The 21609-nt window shown below is 35.1% G+C and overlaps 1 protein-coding gene and 2 long non-coding RNA genes across 3 annotated transcripts in view; 1 reads left to right on the forward strand and 2 right to left on the reverse strand.

Annotated features, from left to right (window-relative positions):
* Positions 1–389: 389 nt before the first annotated feature.
* Positions 390–21609, reverse strand: part of LOC145548534 (uncharacterized) — a 28445-nt gene continuing 7225 nt past the window's right edge. Inside the window, exon 3 of the long non-coding RNA XR_014084543.1 lies at positions 390–529. This is a non-coding gene — a long non-coding RNA (uncharacterized LOC145548534). The remainder of the gene's footprint in view (positions 530–21609) is intronic.
* On the reverse strand, positions 15505–16496 carry LOC103460943 (uncharacterized). Its single transcript, XM_081599919.1, has 2 exons — positions 16310–16496; positions 15505–15998 (listed from the first exon to the last, which is right to left on the reverse strand). The coding sequence occupies exons 1-2, from the start codon at positions 16494–16496 to the stop codon at positions 15505–15507; spliced, it is 681 nt and encodes a 226-aa protein (XP_081456045.1).
* Positions 17505–18207, forward strand: LOC145548522 (uncharacterized). The gene is made up of 3 exons (XR_014084524.1): positions 17505–17616; positions 17724–17776; positions 18091–18207. It is a non-coding gene; the product is annotated as an uncharacterized LOC145548522 (long non-coding RNA).

Here is a 21609-nt window from a genome sequence, read left to right on the forward strand (position 1 = left end):
CACCAAGATCAAAAAGCAGGTTACTGCTATAGACAAATGATGGGTTTATTTCCTCAACTGGTTCTTCTTTAATTAATCTTTTACATCAAATGTTTCTCTTACACATATAATCTCAGCTGACTTACTGGTTGTCTCAGTTTGTCTATTTTCCTTTTCTTCAGGACTCCTGGTGTTAAGAAGAGGTTCTGACTGATCACCGTTTGACTCGATGTCTTGGTGCCTCGTCTGTCTTGACTTCTTATCTGTCATGTAAAAACAATAACGTAATGAGATAAATAAACATTTCATTGCATTGCTAAAAAGCTAACAATGTTTGATTTTAAATTTAACTAAATTAAAAAAATAACTGTAGCAAAAACACTACAGTAAAATAACAAATAACAGTGCAATAACTGTAACTTGCAACATAATATGTAATATGTCCAGCCAGAAGCAATGGATATTGAAACACCGATAACGATTCCAACAGCTCCACCTATCAGGGCCCATTTCAAATCGCTGCTGTGGTTCATTTCAGCTGAAGTATCATCTGGAGAAAAGTTAAACTGAGAGGTTGGTAAACAAACAACATGCTGTGTTTTTAAGGTAAATAATGAGCCACAGATGATGTGATGGAGACATTTGAATAGAACCTCTTATCTTCAAAATGATGGAAAACAATTAGACCTGTGGATTGATTCGTATTAAAACCATTTACGGTTTAATAGAATAAACAGACTGAAAAATATCAAAACATGAAAAGTAAACCTGCAACACAAAAAAGCAGAAGTGAAAACTAACTAAGACAGATGTGAGTTGCACTCAAAGAAACTCACCAGCAGAAGAATCGGAGGAAACAAGGAGGAAGAGAATCCACCAGATATTAAAACAAAGAACAGCCTTCATGGCAACAGGAGGATCTGATACAGGAGGAGAACCAGGATGTTGAAACACTAAAGCACCAGCAGAACGCAACCTGAGAAGAAACCAAACAGAAATACAAGTTGAAGCATGAAGCTGTAGATTTTGTTGAATAGCTAACTAGATAAAACTAAACATTTTAAGAGTGTACCGGTCGTGTTCTGATGAAATCTGCTCTCCTCAGCCAACCTGAGTCCACAATAATAAACTGGGACAAAGTCCTGCAATAAATTACCTGGTTTATCTTTAGTGACATGAACATGTCATGTTGTTTTTATTGTTCTGTTTCAACACAGTGAAAAGTCCCCATATAAAATTTTGAGTGAAATAAAGCCCGTCAGTTTCTTAAATAGATTTGAAAAAGTTTTTCAAAGACAATTTTGGAAAAACAGACATATTTTGCTTTAATTTAATTCAGCTACACCTGTGACTCAAACGTTTGGAATATAAGGTATTTTTTTTTCTAAAAACTGACCTAATTTTTTATATTTATTTTACAAACCCTTCCACCACCTCCCAGAGTCAGCCTGTCAAACATTAAAGTTAAAATAGGATTCAGTCAGCACAAAGCCTCATAGTGGATCAGACAACATGAAATGTTCTGGTTGTGAACAGGACAGTTCTTGTGATTTGAGGGGATTGAATGATGCTGCTCAGGTTGTACCCAAATCTTATTGAGGTTGTTACACCAAACTAACAACCAAACATTAAAACTACAACCCTAATAAGTCAAAGTTCACAGATTTTTGCTACAATTGACTGATTTCACCAAGAATAGCACATTAAAGAGTTTGACACATTAAAAATAGAGCACTAACAGGCTAAGTCACAAAGCCACTAAACTTTTTACATTTTTGAAATTGACAAAAATATTTTATGTTTTCTATAGTTTTGGGCACACCTGCTTTAAGAAAAAAAGATTTATTTGTTAATAGAGTATAGAAAAATTATATAAGAAAACCATCCATCCATCCATTTTCTTTCACCCTTGTCCCTCAGTGGGGTCAGGAGGTGCTGGTGCCTCTCCAACTAATGTTCCGGGTGAGAGGTGGGGTCACCTGGACAGGTTGCCAGTCTGTCGCAGGGCAACACAGAGACACACAACCATGCACACACACACTCACACCTAGGGACAATTTAGAGAGGCCAATTAACCAGACAGTCATGTATTTGGACTGTGGGAGGAAACCGGAGTACCCGGAGAAAACCCACCATGCACAGGGAGAACATGGAGACTCCATGCAGAAAGACCGGGAATCGAACCCAGAACCTTCTTGCTGCAGCTCTACCAACTGCGCCACTGTGCAGCCGCTCATATAAGAAAACCATATTTAAAATATTGTCAAATACAAGTTGGTTCATACCTCTTTTCCTTTCTTTCAGGTTTTGTTTCAACAATAATAATAGTAAAAAACTATAAACCCTTTTGCGTGTCATCACTGTCCAGATGATATAATTTAATGTACTCATATTTAAGGTTAATGTCCTGAATAGGTTTTAATTCTTGCCATACTTGCTGAAAAATGAGCAAAACTTAAACAAAATCTAGTCCAGAAATGTTTTATAAGCTTCAAACACTCATGGAAATCATCTTCTGAATTCATGCAGCGGTTCAAGGACTGATTATTGTTTTATTATGGTGCAGAGATCAATACCTGGATAATATTTAAACAAAAACCAGGTTAGGCATCAAAATGAAACAAAATGTAAATGTACAGAAACAGATTCTAACTTTTATGCACTGTAGACATGCAGCTCTTAGAAACATTTAGAGTTGTATCAATAAACATTTGTAAGTTTACATTTGGAACAAAATAATATTTGTTTAATTACTGCTCAATTTTATTTCAAACACTTTGTTATTTTATGAACATCTTCATCATCCTCTGCTGTTTTCTAAACATCCTTATTTTTCTCCGTTGTTCTCATCATGTGAATCTCTATAGGTTCCATCACCTTCTCTATGTTCAGTATTTGTCTTTCATAAAGTTTCTTCTCCTCATCCAGTTTCCACTGTGACATTAACAGATTTTCTTTTTCCCTTAATAACAGATCCTTGTCTTCAGAGTTTTCTTTCTCAGTTATTTTATTCTCCACCATCTGAACTTCCTCTTTGTTTTCCTTCCTCTTTGTCTCAACATCTCTGAGTTTTTGGAGCAGCTGATCCTTCTGGTTCTCCAGTTCAGTTTTGACTTTATTCAGTGTGTCATCTAACTGCTTGTTGACGGACTGGAGTTGATCCTTCTGCAGTTCATGTTTTACTGCACTCTGGGTGTCACATAACTGCTTGTTGTCCTGCTGGAGTTGATTTAAGTCGCTCTGCAGCTTGGAGTTCTGATCTAGTAAAAGAAAAAAAGACAAACTTTAAAAGACCAAATTATGATGCCAAATACCAAACAATCAGATCAAGATGTCTGTAAATCCTATCAGAAGTTGTTACAGAGTGAAAGCTTCTTCAATCAACACGGAGCTTGGATATCTTTTACTGAACATTTCTGTTCAGTTTTTATTGAGGAGAGAACGCCCACAGCTGGTAATGGCAACAGCTGTTTGTTACCTAGCAACCAAAACCACAGAAGTGACAAAAATAGAACTAGATCCTGTTAAGCATTCTTCAAAATAAAATACTTCCTCTATCCAAATAAATCATGCCTCGTACTTAAATATGTTTGGCTTCCGCTTTTGTAATCATGTTACATTCAATTAGTAATAATCATCATGTAAATTAGGCTTAACATATAATTGTAAATCAGTCACTTATCATGCAAATTATACTTAACAAATAAGTGTAAAGAAGTCACAACAGTTTTTTTCTGTATTATATTAAAATCCCCCTTATCACTAATGATGTCACTGTCATGTAATTGCCTTGAGAATTTGCCTGATAACTACTACTGACTAAATAGAGTCAATATGTGTGTAATCTAAATCTGGGAGCCATGATGGACACAGCCAACATCTGGAAAATGAGCTTTAGTCAGACCAGAACAGGACTAAACATTTTGGCCAAAATACAAAAGACTTTGTGTGAAGGAGAACCATCACTGGCAGCATCATGGTTTCACTTATCACCTCCTCTGAATTACTGGTCGTCTCAGTTTCAGTCACAGTTTCAGTAAACTGTCCAGTGAGGAGTTTACTTTCTCCTAAATGTAGCAAAAGCATTTTTTTTTTATTTTTATTAGCAAAACAATTTGAGAACTACTGAGTAGCTGTAACTTACATTTGCATTTCATGAAGACTGAGGCAATAACTATTCCAAAAATCGCTCCGACATCCATTCCAAAAAACGCTCCAACAACCGTTCCAAAATACATTGTAACAGCAGCTCCTATTAGGCCCCATTTCAAACAGCTTCCTTGGTCCTTTTCACAAGTTGTTTGATCTGGAAAGAAGATAAACTGAACGGTTGGCAAATACACCAAAACATTTTGTCATTTGAAGTTAACAATAGACCTCAATTGAATTAAGTTTTTGACTCATTAAACCAACCAGCTCTTTTAAAAATATGGAACAACTAAATTTACATCTGAATACTAACTTGCAATGAAACCTTTTCTTCATTTAGGGATTAAACTGGATTCAGAGAACAGATTCAACAATGTTGCTGAAACATCAAAGTAAGAAGCAGAACAACCAGTTACATACGTACACTGTATGTATTAGACAAATGCCTAATTGTTTAGAAGCTTGTCTAAACAATTAGGCACTTTTTAGTCTAATTTTAAGATAGGAGTGTTAGTTTCTCTAAAGAGTTGGTGATATTCTAGAGAGTTAGATTTAAGCAATGCTTTCTGGTGATGATTTTGAAAGCAACAAAGAGTTGCTCCCACAATTGTAAAGTATCTGTGATGTCACATGTTTACCCAAAGAGCGGAGGCAGCAGTATGACATCTTGTCTGGAGCTTATCATAATAAGGTAAGTTACATGTTAAAATTATCATGTTGATTATATTTTATGGATATATATATATATATATATATATATATATATATATATATTATATATATATATATATATATATATATATATATGTATATATATATGTATATGTGTGTGTGTGTATGTATGTATATAAGTGTTCCTAGGATTTGGAACACTTCCAAATCCTAGCAAATTTGGAAGTGTTCCATCAACTCCTATAGAGTTAAATTCAACATTTTGAAAGTGTCTATATTGGTCCACTCCAGGCCTGGAGGGCCAGTCTCCTGCAACTTTTAGATGTTTCTCAACTTCAACACACCTGAGTCAAATACTGAGGTCGTTAGCAGGACTCTGGAGAACCTGACTGCACTGAGGACGTGATTCAGCTGTTGGATTCAAGTGTGTTGGACCAGGAAAACATCTAAGAGTTGCAGGACACCGGCCCTCCAGGACCAGGATTGCTTACCCCGGTGTAGGAGTTACTCTTTTGAAAGTGTCATTTGTGATATAGTTGTATCAACACTCACAGTAGTTGAAATTAAACACACTTCAGCGTTGACTTATTCAACAGTCAACACTAGTGTATTTTGTCAAATGTTAACACTATGAACGTGTCAATCTAACACAACGGTGTAAAGTATATATTAACATAGAAATCTGAGTTTTGAAATACAACTGGCAGGGTGTCCTGTGGTGGTGCATGGGTTAAGCACAACCCACATATGGAGGCTCTAGTTTTCAATGTGGCTGTCGTGGGTTTGCTTCACGGTCTTCCCCTTCTCTCATTACTCTATTTTTTGTCAATTTACTACCAAATAAAAACCATTAGAGCAATTAAAACCTTTTTTCCAGAAACTACTGGCCATCAATAATCCCCAAATTCATTTTAAAAGATGTTAGATGGCACATTAGATGCTACAAAAACACCAGCACCAGATGTAGTATGTAATATACTTTTATTTCAAAACATCAAACAGCACTGACAGCAATATACAACAAAGGTCATTCATTTATGGTACTTTGCACTGAAGGTGAAGTGTGCTTTAAAAGTTCATTGCAAGTGGCCATGGATGGTCTTGTGACTTTGGTGCTGCTGTTGTTTTTGCCAACATGAAGGAGGAAGACTTCCAGCCTGGAAGGAAAAACAAGAAATATAGCAGAAACATTAGGATAATAAATAAATATTTTAAAAAGAAGTGTGAGCAAAACGAATCAGACTCACCTGTGTGTGTCACTGTCATATTCATTCAAATTACTCTGCCCACCCGGTTTACAAGATAAAGCATAAAAATTTCAGAAATAATTACTAAAGAAATTAGCCAGCTTATAGAAACATAGAAAGATCAAGCCAATGGTCCAGCACAGCCACTCCCCCATTTTGCAGTGTACAGCCAAAAGCTTAAAGAAAATGACCCCGCAGCTAAATAATGTTAACTCAAATGGCCTCCAGATTTTCCTAACAGTTTCATTGTTCGGTTAAGATAATAAACAGTCATATATACCAGAGGTTCCCAATCTTTGGGGCACACCCTCTAGGGGGTTGCCATGCCATTGCGGGGGAACGCGGGAAGCAGTCTGGATAAAAAACAAAAAAACAAAAACATGAATGTTTTATGCGCTGGGTTTTTAACTTAGAATGGCCAACTCTGTTATTCCTATGTCAATTTGATACAGTAGTGGCTTCCACACTTCCCATAACTGTGTCCTCTGTCACTTTTATCAGTAGTTAAAACTGTTTAATCCATTGTTAACATGTGTTAACCTGTTTTTCCGAGCCGCCTTTAAACGCAGCATGAGCGCTAAGACACTCATGCTGGGTTTACAACTGTGCGGCAGTGAAGGAGACCTGCTGCTGTGCAGAGCTACGCAGGTGTGTGTTAGAATCATGGGGCCAAACCAGCAAAACGCAAAGAACTTTTCACAGTTTTTACCCCAAAATAACCGACTGTTGAGTAAAGCTGTTGGATGCAAGTTATGCTAGCTAAAATTCTTTGGGCCTCGTTTGTTGTTTGCTTTTTACCCAGGAAGCACATCGGCTAAACCGTGAGTGAAACAGTCACTGGTAATGATTACTATATACACTCCTGATCAAAATCTTAAGACCAGTCAAAATATTACAAGAATTTGCATTTTGCACTATTGGATCTTAAGAAGGTTATAAGTAGAGCTTCACAATGTTGAAGGAAAAAATCAGTGCAAGAGACAAGAACTTTTGAGCAGGGAATTTTCTGAAAACTGCATTTACACTCAAACATGTTTTTTTCAGCTGATCAAAAGTTTAAGACCATAGTCTTTAAAAGCCAGAAGCTGTGCAAAAATCTGGATTCCATGTCATTTTCTGTCAAGTCTTTACACTGTCAAGACCTCGTGATGGCAAAAGCAAAAAAGCTCACTGACTTTTAACGTGGTAGGATTGTTGAGCTGCATAAGCAAGGCCTCTCACAACGCACCATCGCTACTGAGGTTGGACGCAGTAAGACAGTCATATTGCATTTTCTAAATGATCCTGAGGGTTATGGAACAAAAAAAGTCAAGTGGTAGACCCAAAAAAATTTTCACCAGCTCTGAGCCGCAGGATCCGATTGGCTGTCCGTCAAGACATCCAAATTAAGGCCATTTTTTTTAAGTGACCACAATGAATTGAGTCATCACCAACTATGAGAATGTCCAGAAGAGATTCACCAAGTTTGAATTCATGAAAAGGCTTTCACCATGATTAACTATTGCAAGAAGCTGTAATTTCTGGACTCCTTCAATGAGCTGCTTCTAGGAAATGAAGACAAGAAGATGATCTCCTGTTTTCAGAGCATTATAAGAAGACTATTACGAAGGAGATGGCTGACATAATCAAAGCAAAAAATGTTGCTGCTGAAAGAACCTATTTTCTTAAGTTAAAGAATAAGTAATTCTGTTTTAGTTTTACAATCAGTATTTCAGAGTAACAATATTATGACCAGACGTTAAACCCTCTGTTATCTTAGAACAAGTTATCTTTTGTTTTATTCCAATGTACGAAGGGTTTTTCTACAGTTGATGGTTGTTATAAGTAGTACAGTATGTTTCACTTCACTTGAGGTAAGACTTAATATTGATGACTCTGTTGGCATAGCATTTAACACTGTACACTGTACTACATTACATCTTTATAATTGTTGCTCTACTAGTTTCAATTTACTTGAGGTAAAAGTTAATATTAATGACAATGACATTTTCATAACTGTTGTTACTTGTTTCACTTTACTTGAAGTAAGAGCTAATATTAATGACACTTAATGACATCTTCATAACTGTTGCTACTTGTTTCACTTTACTTGAGGTAAGAGATAATATTAATGACACTGTAATAGCACTTAATGACATCTTCATAGCTGTTGCTACTCGTTTCACTTTACTTGAGGTAAAAGTTAATATTAATGACACTGTAATGACACCTAATGACATTTTCATAACTGTTGTTACTTGTTTCACTTTACTTGAAGTAAGAGCTAATATTAATGACACTTAATGACATCTTCATAACTGTTGCTACTTGTTTCACTTTACTTGAGGTAAGAGATAATATTAATGACACTGTAATAGCACTTAATGACATATTCATAACTGGTGCTACTTGTTACACTTTAGTTGATGTAAAAGAAATTGTTAATGAGTATGTCATTAAATCACTTAACAATGTAATAAAGCTTAATGAAATCTTTATTACTTGTCCTACTTGTTTTGCTTTATTTCAGGGAGTGGAAATATTAATCTCTCACCTGGAACGTTAGCTGGAGATAGGCACCAGCAACCCTCCTGACCTCACTACAGGACAAGGGTGTAAAGAAAATGGATGGATGGATGGAAATATCAATCATTGTTTGTTAAAGCTTTTGCTAGTGTAATAATTAAATCATTATGACTACTATTATGACAAATTTATGTTAGATCATGATTTCTTGGTTAATGACAAGTTGTCATAAAGAAGACAATTTTTTCTAGGTTAATGACAAGTTGTCATAACGAAGACATTTTTGGCGAGGTTAATGTCAAGTTGTCATAACGAAGACATTTTTGGCGAGGTTAATGACAAGTTGTCATAACGAAGACATTTTCAATAATGTCAACTTTGTATTAAAAAAGTCATTATTTACCGAATGACACTTTATGACAACAGTCATAAATATTCATGAAGACTTATTGATGTTCATGACAGGTGCTATGTCATGTTATGACAGTGTCATGACAGTCTTATTCACCCCCTTCAAATAAAGTGTTACCGGAGGCCCCCCTGAAATGTTTTCTACACAACACAGCGGTGGGGGCGCCATCATGATTTGGGGTGCGTTTTCTTTCAATGGAAAAATGGAGCTTCAGGTTGTGCAGGGGCGTCAAACAGCAGCTGGCTATGTGGAGATGTTGCAGCAGGCATCCCTCATGACTGAGGGCCCTTGTCTGTATGGTAATGACTGGGTTTTTCAACAGGACAATGTTGCAGTTCACAATGCCCACCTGACAAAGGAGTTCTTCCAGGAGAATAACATCACTCTTTTGGACCATCCTGCATGTTCCTCGGATCTAAACCCAATTGAGAACATTTGGGGATGGATGGCAAGGGAAGTTTACAAAAATGGACATCAGTTCCAGAAAGTGGATGCCCTTCGTGAAGCCATCTTCAACACTTGGAGCAACGTTCCCACTAGCCTCCTGGAAACACTGGTATCAAGCCTAAACGATTGTTTGAAGTCATCAAGAATGGTGGAGCTACTCATTACTGAGTCCTTTTTTTTGACACTTTGATTTCTGTTTTGGGGGGGTTTCAGGTTTTTTTGAGCTATGGTCTTAAACTTTTGATCAGCTGAAAAAATCATGTTTGAGTGTAAATGCAGTTTCAATTAATTCCCCGCTCAAATGTTTTTGTGTCTTATGCTGATTTCTTCCTTCAACATTGTGAAACTCTACTTAAAACCTTCTTAAGATCCAATAGTGCAAAATGCAAATTCTTGCAGTTTTTTAACTGGTTTTAAGATTTTGATCAGGAGTGTATTCAAGTGAGGTAAAGTAACTTTAACATTAAATACACCTTTCTCAACAAGCAAGGGTGCACTTTCTCTGTCTATAATGAGACATTAAAGCAACTTGAAACCATTCCTCCCTCCCTGGCACCTCCAGACCCAAGCCCCCATGGGCACCCATTCGGGCCCGGGCCCCCCTATAGCTCCACACCTGACTGGTATATAAAGTGATATCCAAACAAATAAATGTACGTTAAGCAAACTATGTATATGAACCGATACTCTTGCATAAATGGAAAAATACCTCTATAAAAAATAGTCAAAACCATGATCATGTTAACATGGAACTTACCTTGTTATAATAAGCGCCAGACAAGATGCCATACTGCTGCCTCCGCTCCTCAGGCAAATGTGATGTGGTAGGGGAACAAGATGGCGTCGGCCGGGGGAGTGGCTACTGAGCGGGCCCAATAAGAAAGCTCATAATAATAATTTAACTTTGCAACATGGACATGCCCGCAACAGTGGAGCTAACAAGTTTCACCACCACAGAGAACAACTATGTCATTTTGAAGTCCATATGACATGAAGTTCAACAAACCAAGAGAAGAACAGAAATATCAGGCTACCGGTCACTAATGATGAAACAACACAAATTCAAAACATGTTAACGTAATTCCAAGAAATGCTCGAGTTAGTTTGCCATTTGTTGCCAAGTGACTGATGATGACGTTGGTGACAAGCTTTACCCAGAATGCACCTGGAGACAATAAGGATGATTCTTTGTAGTTTTGTGTATCATAAAGTTAAATATAAGAGTGAAAATAAAGTCTGGTAAGGTTTTAGCAACCATGAGTAAACAATGGGGCACCCAACTATATAACCTACTGGGGTATTGTGCGCAGTTTTCAACAGGAGAGGGCTTTTCTTTACTGTTCTTGTCTGATATAAAGAAAATTTGTATCATTGAACGCATGTTCTGCATCATATGTAACTAATTTCTTTAGTAATTATTTCTGACTTTTTTATGCTTTATCTTGTAAACTGGGTGGGCAGAGTAATTTGAATGAATATGATAGTGACACACACAGGTGAGTCTGATTAGTTTTGTTAACACTTCTTTTTAAAATATTTATTTATTGTCCTAACGTTTCTGCTATATTTTGTTTTTTCTTCCTGGCTGGAAGTCTCCTCCTTAATGTTGGCAAAAACAACAGCAGCACCAAATACACTTCACCATCAGTGATCACAAGACCATCCATGGCCGCTTCCAATGAACTTTCAAAGCTTCACCTTCCGTGCAAAGTACCATGAATGAATGACCTTTGTTGTATATTGCTGTCAGTGCTGTTTGATGTTTTGAAATAAAAGTAGATTACATACTACATCTGGTGCTGGTGTTTTTGTAGCATCTAATGTGCAATCTAATGTCTTTTAAAATGAATTTGGGGATTATTGATGGCCAGTAGTTTCTGGAAAAAAGGTTTGTTTTAATTGCTCTAATGGCTTTTATTTGATAGTAAATTGACAAAAAATTTGAGTAATGAGAGAAGGGGAAGACTGGGAAGCAAACCCACAACAGCCACATTGAAAACTAGAGCCTCCATATTTGGGTTGTGCTTAACCCATGCACCACCACAGGACACCCTGCCAGTTGTATTTCAAAACTCAGATTTCTATGTTAATATATACTTTACATCGTTCTGTGTTACATTAACACATTCATAGTGTTAACTTTTAACAAAATACTCTAGTGTTGACTTTTGAGTAAGTCAACACTGATGTGTGTTTAATTTCAACTACTGTGAGTGTTGATCCAACTATATCACAAATGACACTTTCAAAAGTGTAACTTCTACACCATCCAGAGTGGACCAATATAGACACTTTCAAAATGTTGAATTCAACTCTGTAGGAGTTGATGGAACACTTCCAAATTTGCAGTGTGCGATGTTGGATGTTGGAGACTCCAATAGTGGAGTAATTGTGCCACATTTTCTAAATAGTTATACAAAACACATGGGAAATTGCACACAGTTTGATGTAAAACATGTATTTGAATTTGTTTTTTGCATCATTTTTGCACATGTTTTTAAAATGTACACAAAAAATTTTCATTATAGGTTAGAAAAATTATTCATTCAACATTTTTGTAAATTTTATATAAAAAATATCAATATTTTTTCTATTGGATTTTGATTTTTGCGTGATTTTTGGTCCACTGTGATAATGTATTTTGTCAAAATGAAACAAATACTGTAAAATGATAAAGCTGAGGTTGTGCTGAATAGAATGATACCAAACAAGGTAAATAGTTTTTAAGGTTAAAATATAAGGGTAAATTCAAATTGGTCAAAAACAGCCATTTAGACCTCAGACAAAAATCACCTATTTTTATTTTTACCAACAAAATAAAATTCACAAACTGTTCAAATAATCTGTGTTCATCTTCACTCTGATGCCAAACTATCAAACTTTTACAGTTTATTCCTTTTTTGTAAATTAATAATTTTTAAATATTTTACTTTCACGCTGCACAATCAGTGACTTACATTTCTCGAAGTTCTTTTTTTTGTTTTTGTTATTTATTTAAGTTCCATGATCTTCTTTGTATTCCATAAAATGCTTAATGCCTAATTACTTTTTTTTTTAGTTCATGTACAACATTTCCACTACAGATGTAACAAGGTTGCACTTTTGAAGCTAATTAGTCCAACAACAATTACCTTCCCCAGTGGCCGGCTCGGTGTTTGTGTCATCATGTCCTGATGGGTGGGACTGTGAGCCCTCAAACTGACTATTGGGCATTCTTATGGACAAACCTTATAGACAGAAGAACACACACACACGCACACACACACGCACAAACACACCCCCACAGGTGTTTGTTATATACACTCTGTTGGGCTGCATTTGCCAATGAATTCATCTTGTATTTCCAACAATGTCATAACTGTTATGATTATATATGCATATGCTTTTTGTTGCTGCAGTTTCCTGGTTTTGTCTTTTCTCTTCCTACAGATCTAGAGGCAGATTTCTAGTATTTTCTTGTTCTCTCTATACTTATTCCTTGCCTCTCCTCCTCTCTCCTTCCCATATAAATATTTCTCAACCTTTTTCCTCCCTCTTTTTTTTCTTTCCTTTTCATCTCTGGGTTCATTACATTTGAAACAATCCCAAAGAAAATTCTAATAAAAGTTTCATATGTATATCAAGTGGAGCATCATGGCCAAAACCATAATGCTCTGCTTGTGAAAGTAAATCTGGCCTCACCTTGACACTTAAAACAATCCTTAGTGTCTCACTGCCAGACAGAACAACAAAAGAAAAAAATCTTTTACTTTCTCGCTAGCAATGTCAGGCTAACTCTCCTGGGCATTTTGTTTGCAAACATTCAGTGTCTGAATAACAAAGCAGATAAAAGATATTAAACTGCATAAGTTTCTTTATTAATCTATTAAAAAATATCTTATTTTTAAAAAGAACAACTCCAGACACATATCTAAGAAAATATGTGTGCAATGAAGATTGGACCAAGGAAATGGAGGAGCAAAAATTAATACAGAATTTTCTGTGTTAATCTTCAGGTATTTTGTTCAACAGAAAAGTAAAAACAAGACTAATCCTTATATTACCTTTGTGTAATAAAAAGAAACAAACTACATTATTTGTGTTTCATTTACATGTAAAGCGCAAACTATCATGATTACATACAAATGTAATGGTTTCCATAAAAAATCAGATTAGACAAAGTGGATTTCTAAATTTATCTGGTAAAGAGATAAACTTTCTAATCAAATTAGGAAACTAAACATTAGTAAATCTTACCGGTTGTTTTCTGCGTCAAACCAGCTCCTCTTAGTTCACATCAGAGTACCAAGAGCAACAAGGCCAAGGTCCAGGTATATAAAAATGGTTTCAATATCCTGCTTTACAAAGGTTGACGCCACACCCATGTTGCTTTAATTACTGACATTAAAACCAAAGAATCAAATGTTTCCACCTGAGTAGTGGTGCTCTCTGAACCTGCCAGAAAAAAACTGTTTGGCAGCAATTCAGATTAGATTAACTTGGTTTCTGAATCAGTTTACAGGTCAAGATAAAACAGGACATTTAACTGCTGCAAGATAAGGCCTGCATTGTTTCACAATGCTGCTGTTACCATGGAGATATCACCAGTTTATCAAGAAGCACAAACAGAATCACTAATCAGAAAACAATCAAAACGGCTCATGAACTAGATAGAGATGTAGACATTTATTATTTTTATCTTCTTCAAAATTTTATGTTGGGAAAATAAGTCAAATTTACTTTTGAAACTGAAATTAAAATCTATGACTTTCAAAAGCTAATGAGTAAACATATTTTTAAATCAATGGTTTAACAACTATTTAGTAAGTTTCTCTATGTTTTACATCGAAGAGGTTGAATGAACTTATTGGTTGTTTCCACAATGAAGTCAGATGTTAAGCAATAAACTACACAGTTTCACTTCAAGATTATTAAAGTGTGATGTTTTGTTTTTCCTTTTTTTGGAAAATAAAATGTATTACTTATATGAGCAGGTAAACAAAAAAAAGTCATTAATATTTTTTTAAATTACTGGTAATTTAAAACCAAACAACAGCAGTTAAGTTAAAATGGATTTTATCTGAAGCTGACCAGAGTAAATCTGAAGAAGCAGTTATTGCTTTATTACAATGGTTTGCTAAAGGCAACACCACAGGTTCAATAACTGATTTACATATGATTAGAAATGTTCATATCATCATGTCAGGTTCAATCTCCCCAACTGTATGAATGTCCAACTATTTTCCAGTTTCTCCATGTTTTTAGAAGACAACAGTCAATATAAACCTTCAATTAACAGTTTATAATTTTTACTGAACTAAATAAATAGCTAAAATTATTCTACAATGACGTGAAACTGATGAAGTCAGACAGTAAAGAGAAGTTCAGATCTACAACTGAACTTTCTTTTCCTTCTGATTTCAGCGAAGGGACTAAAGACAAACAAAAAAATGATGGATTATGCTTCATAATGTTTTTATAATAAAAAATATTAATGTTTAAATAACAGAAAAACAGGATGTTTATTAAAAACAATTGATACAATCTCCTTAAGTAAGTCACAAATTTATTTTTTAATCCAATTACAGGAAACTTTTACTCTTTATTGGTGTGTATTCAGAACGTGTTCTTTTACCTGATCAATGATAGAAAGACAACCAACCAGTAGACTATAAAATCACATTTATTTGTTTTTAAACACAAAATAAATTGAACAAATAAACATTATTTAAACATGCTTCCATTTGTATGCTTATACGGTATGAAGCTGATTACAAATATAAAATTTTCATTGATTTATTTTGAGATACATTTCATTCATCTTTAATTCCTCATGTATTTCAGTAAAAAACAATAACAGAAAAAACTGATTTTACACACATGTGAAATTGTCACGTTATGTATGTTTTTAGTAGGTTTGTCCTCTGACATGTTTTTTCAGCAGTTTTTTCACCTGTCAGACTAAATCGACATCTAAACTTTCTTTAGTGCTTTCAAGTCTCAGTGTTTGCAGTAAATCTACTGAGTTTGAACCTGTTGAAACTTTTCTCTAATCAAGATGTTGCTGAATAAATTAAAATTTCATTTATTTATGGCTCATGAGTGACATCAGATTTACTGCTTTGACTCTTTTTCACCAAGTTGTTTTTGTATTTTCCTTACATGATTTTCTATCTCCTGTTTTCTCTCCTTCAGCTTGTTAATCTCATCATTTGTTCTCTTCATTAGTTTATCTGTCATATATCCAACATGTTGATGACTTTGCTTTCTCTGTATCAGTTTCTCTTTGCTCTCTGCTATAACTACCTTCAGTTTTAAATATCCTTGTGCTTTTTTTTCTATCATGTTCCCCGTCTGGTTTGTTACTTCATCATCAACAGCCTTAAGCTTCTTCTCATCCTCCTCAATCATTTTTGCTTCCTCTGCTGTTTGATCAATAAGTTGTTTTTTCTGCTCCTTCAGTTCCTCTGACATTTCTTTTAGTGACGCAATCTGCTGATCAATGATTTTCTGTTCCTTGTTGCTCTTTTCTAGCTCCTCCTCCAGTGTTATTGCTGTAATGAGATTCTTTTGCTCTTCACTGATTTTCTCTGTTAACTTTTTCTTTTCTGTAGAAACAAGAAGTGAATTCAGATGAAGGTTATTCATCAGTACAGTTCTTACACAAAGAATGAAAATGGTTTTTCTTTAAGATTGTAAAAGTTTATTAGGTTTCTACTAAAACATACTCACTGTTTTTATTTTGTTTCTTCATCCAAATAATAAGAGCAACTCCAAGAATAAACATGATGACTAAAATTATATTGAAGCTGATAGAAACGGAGCAGCTGCACTCATTGATGAAGAAATCATCTGAAACACGACCAAACAGAACCGTTACTGAAATAACTAAAGTGTTGAGAATGTTTTAGTTTCCTACCTGGAACATGAATGTGTGTCTCTCTGCTCTGGTTGACGTCTCTCTGCTGGACTCTGCAGGTAAAGTTGTTGTTGTTTCTCTTCTCTACAGTCACTCTGCTGCTAACAGTGTAAACACCATCAGGATCTGTGCTTTTCTCTGCAGGTCCAGCAGACATGATGTTTCCGTCTCCGTCCAGCCAGAACATCTCAGGTTCTAAACTAAAGGAGACAGCTCAAAGTAGATTTGATTAAATAAACATATATACATCTAAAAACATTTTAGAAATTAATTATAATAAAATAAAATATACTGTCACGTAACTTTTGAAAAAAAATAACATTTTAGAATTTTTTTTTCTGTCAACTTTCATTTTACACTCCAGTCCAGTTGATAGCAGTAATGCGCTTTCATAGTTGGTCAAGCAACTGCTATTAAACTCCAGAGGAAGATTTGCACTGGTGCTAATGGGTGCTACTGCTAAACCCAACATTAGCGAAAATACTCGTGCGTTGTGTGAAATGGTGGGAAAAAAATCCTATTTCACGGAGTTACCTTTTCAGTATCGTTTTTGATATTAAGCAATGTTCCGGCAGAAAACAACAGATGACGCCGCAGCGGTCCAACAAGACCGAACTCACGGTAAGAAAGCTTTTATGAATAACACGTGCAGCGAGGCGAGTTGCTTTATTTGTTTCTTACAGAAAGCGGTCTGTTGTTTTCTTAATGCCGAAACAAGTGTGGGGTGAGATTTTGTATTGTATTTTTTATTACATGTGATGTTCTGAACTCTTAAAAATACTCGCATCTTCCTTGATTTTTTCACACCTGAAAAATGGCCAAGCTGTACCAGCCAGACCTCAGACCACGGTGCCGAGGAGCTCTTACGGAGTCCATCAGGACGAAGAGAAATTCAGTAAGTTATGATTTAACATTTAGTGAATAGTGAACACTCGCATATTTGTAAGGAAAACTGATCTTCCCATTATTTTATTTATTTAGTTGTATCGCAGTATAGCAAGGCAGAGTGTGGTAAGCAGTAGAGATCTACAAAATGGCGGACGAAGGACGGATATAAGGACGGAGCCATGAAGCTGGTATGCATTATGTACAGTCACTGCGTTGATTCCCGATTGTACAATGGCTGGTTGAAAATAGTTTTAACTTATATACTTATGTATTTTTGAGAAAGCGATATATTTGCTACAATATATTTTTAATTTTACATTTATTTCCACAGACACTCCACAGAATGGGAGTCACATTTGTGTCAATCAGACTCTTCAGGAACGTTCTGATGTCTGTGATGAGGACAGAGATGCAACTGTGTGTGAGTATCTACTATTTGAGAATGTTGATATTTTATGCTTCAATGTTGTTTATGTACATAATGTAATTATGCTATGTATTGACAATGCACAAAAATGTTTTCCAGCTGCATCCAGGACCTACTGCCAGTCATCCAGATGTTGGTCAAAAAAGAAGCAGGTAAGATTTATTACTAATCTAGAGATGTCACAATTCCTTGAATGATTAAAATCCCTGAGTTTGTTGTATTATGTTTTACTATTTATAACAAACTGCTTTTAATTTTTTTTTTCTTCCAATTGTTTTCAAGTGTTTTTTCTTTTTCATTAAAGTTTTTATTTTTTGTAAGAATGTATTAATGTGTTTTTTGTTTGTTTGTTTTAATGTCTTATGTGTGCATACTAAGCTGGAAGTTGCCAAACAATTTCACTGTAGTTTCATAATGACTAAAAGATGCCTGTAGCTCATAATGATTGTCTGTTCTGTATTAACAGCTGATGGAGGAAGGCAGAGAGTACTGGCAGCAGAGGAGGTGGCATTCTGGGAGGATGGCAGCTATGAGGTGGTGTCAGGATGGACTGTGGTGAGATTTAGACCCCAAGTCCCCCAATCAGGAGCTCAGTGACATCAGGACTACAAGACAGGAAGAGACGTCAGGTCCACGCTACAGGAGAGATGTTGTCTCTTTTATGTTCCTCATATATGAACATGTTGCATATAAGCAATATCAAATGAATATATTTTAATACAGCATTTATATTTTATATAGATTTTTTTAAATACAGCATTAAAAATATTAATGATTGGGGCGGGGTTTATTTATAAAGACATAAGTGCTAGCCAATGGGCACACGTCAACCAACCAATCACATGTCAATGATGAACTGTGATGTATTGTTTTTCATCCAATAACTGAGAATCCACGTGGGTCTGCTGAAGCGCCTTTGCATGTGCTAGGCTATTCGTATGCTAAGGAGAGTCGTTAACACCTCCCGCCTGCCCGCGGAATCCCCCTCCTGGGATTCCGCAATCAAGAGACTTCGACTCCTGTGAGTCGTGAGACACTGAAAATGTAGACTGTCGATTGCTGTCGGTATCTGTCGCTCACAAGCTGTGTTCTCGTCAGAATACAGGGTCAAAAATTCCACTTTTCATCCTGTGTGTGGTGGCACAGGGGTTAAGCACAGCCCCCAGATGAAGGCTCTAGTTTTCAATACGGCTGTCATGGGTTTGCTTCCCAGTCCTCCCCTTCTCTCATTACCCACTTTTTTTGTCAATTTACTACCAAACGAAAGCCACTAGAGCAATTAAAACCTTTTTTTCCCCCAGAAACTACTGGCCATCAATAACCTCAAAATTCATTTTAAGACATTAGATGCTACAAATACACCAGCACCATTCGCAGAATATAATCTACTTTTATTTCAAAACATCAAACAGCACTGACAGCAATATACAACAAAGGTCATTCATTTATGGTACTTTGCACTGAAGGTGAAGTGTGCTTTGAAAGTTCATTGGAAGCGGCCATTGATGGTCTTGTGATTACTGATGGTAAAGTGTCTTTGGTACTGCTCTTGTTTTCACCAATATGAAGGAGGAAGACTTCCAGCCTGGAAGGAAAAACAAGAAATATAGCAGAAACATTAAGATAATAAATAAATATTTTTAAAAGTAGTGTGAGCAAAACTAATCAGACTCACCTGGTTTACAAGACAAAGCATAAAAAAGTCAGAAATAATTACTAAAGAAATTAGTCAGCTTTCACAAACCAGTGTATTTGGTTTGTGAATAACAATATTCTTGTCCATAATTTGATAGTTGGAGGCCCTCCTCCTCCTCACCATGAACCCGATGTCTGAACATGGAGGCTCTAAGAGTCATTATTAAATTGAGGGCAGCAATACTAGTTCATTTTGCTAAATTATTATATTTAGCTAAACATTATTGCTGAGGGGCACAAGCAAGACTTCTGACATACAGATTAAGAAAATAAAAAAAAATTGAAAATTGAAAAAAATAATAATATAAAAAAACTCTAAAAGGGCACAAGGGGCATCTAGGATAAAAGGGGCACAGGCTCAAGCTCCCTTCGCACCCCGCCCCCCCTGCACGTGCCTGATTTGCAGTGAAATAAAGAAACTCATCAGCAGAACAACTGGAGACAACAGAAAACAGGAAATGCAACAGGATGATCCAATACTAGAGAGAAAACCAGGAAGTTGAAATCCTATTACACTAAGAATGGGTGTCATGTGCTACATGAGAAAAAAATAAACTGAAAGTTTTAAAACAGAAAACAATTCAAACTTATGTTTAAAAACATAAACAAATCTTAGAAAGACAAGATTTCACAGGTATGAAAAAATGGATCACATGAAGCTGTAGAGTGTTTTTATGATGAATTGACAGATAAACTAGAAGAAACTAAAAATCAGGCATTACCTATTTGTTTTATTATTCTAAAAACGTACCTTTAGTGTTCACGACGAAACCAGTTCAGCTCAGCTCACCGAAGAGCGAATGAGCAACAGGATCAAAGTCCTGCAATAAACTAAAAAGTTTCAATCTTGTGACCTGAAAATAAATCAAGTTTATTAGTACAGAACATTTCAGCAACAACACAGTTCAAAGTGCTTTACGTCATAAAAACAAAGATATAAATTATAAAAGAAACCACAAAACGACAGAGATATTTCTTAGTTTACTCAAGCTTAACTCAATCTTACCTGGAAAAAAAACAAACAGACCATGTTTATTTATTTCACAAATGTCACTCAAATCTTTGTATAATAATTTCAGTTTACATTATTACATTTGTAAATGTTAATACGTATATTTATAAACCATATTTATATAGAATGCTTGTTTAATATATACTGCTAAAAAAAATAAAGGGAACACTTAAACAACACAATATAACTCCAAGTAAGTCAAACTTCTGTGAAATCAAACTGTCCACTTAGGAAGCAACACTGATTGACCCAACAAGGGTCCCCGTTGTCAATCAGTGTTGCTTCCTAAGTGGACAGTTTGATATATATATATATATATATACATATATATATATATATATATATATATATATATATATATATATATATATATATATATTAATTTTGACACACGCTAATACACAAATGGTACATATAAATATGCTTACTAAATTTTACAAAATTAGTATTCATGACAAAGTGAGTCTCCTTTTAGAATCTTATATGGTATGTGTGTGTGCAGCATTAAACAAAAATAAACTTTATGAGAGGAAAGTCATTTTCACAGCTTTCTTCCCTGACACTGTTTCCCAATGTCTTCAAAGTTGTTACTTGTTCCGATTCATTGCATTTGACTATTTGTTTTTACTAACAGAAGAGTGGAGGTTTATATGAAAATGTTCAGAACTTTATACAAAAAGTTATTTTTTGATAAATGTTACTTATTTAGTATTCCTTAAATATTAAATAAGGAATATTTAATATTCCTTAAACATGACACTGGTGTCGCACATTCTCTGCCTCTTTAATTTCAATGTTTTTCTGAATTCCAAACTATTTCAGTCATGCAATTTGTTCATTCAAAGCATTATTTTCTTTTCATTAGTTAAGTACAAGAACCAAATTTCTGTGGAAATCAAACTAAATCCCACAAAATAGGACATGTTTTAAAAGAGAGACCATCAGAAACACTGAAAATTATTTTTAATGTTAAAAACTTAAAAAACTGTGCAAACAAATTACCAAACAGCTTAATGTGCATCTGACATGATAAATAACCTGCGATGGTGATATGAGTTTTACAATTATACATTTGATGTTAAAACCTTTATTTACATTTGACATATTTAACAAAAATAATATTGATTCATGCATCATGCAGAAGTTTTATTGTCTGTGTTGCTTTTTAAGAAGCATCAGTTCATTTCATCTTGACTAGTTTAGGATCCATGTTTAAATATTCTGATTGTTGCTGTTATCAGATCATAAAGCTGTAAATTGTGAACAAAACTGCCTGTT

This window comes from Poecilia reticulata, chromosome 18 (genome assembly GCF_904066995.2).
Source record: "Poecilia reticulata chromosome 18, P_reticulata-male-v2, whole genome shotgun sequence".
Classification (NCBI taxonomy): Eukaryota; Metazoa; Chordata; class Actinopteri; order Cyprinodontiformes; family Poeciliidae; genus Poecilia; species Poecilia reticulata.

What these genes read in the sequence shown, in the direction of transcription:
- LOC103460943 (XM_081599919.1), bottom strand. Translation starts at nt 16,496, where the DNA reads ATGTTCTGGCTGGACGGAGACGGAAACATCATGTCTGCTGGACCTGCA. An exon ending in GACACACATTCATGTTCCAG is followed by an intron (nt 15,999 to 16,309) that starts GTAGGAAACTAA and finishes TTGTTTCTACAG; the next exon opens with AAAAGAAAAAGTTAACAGAG.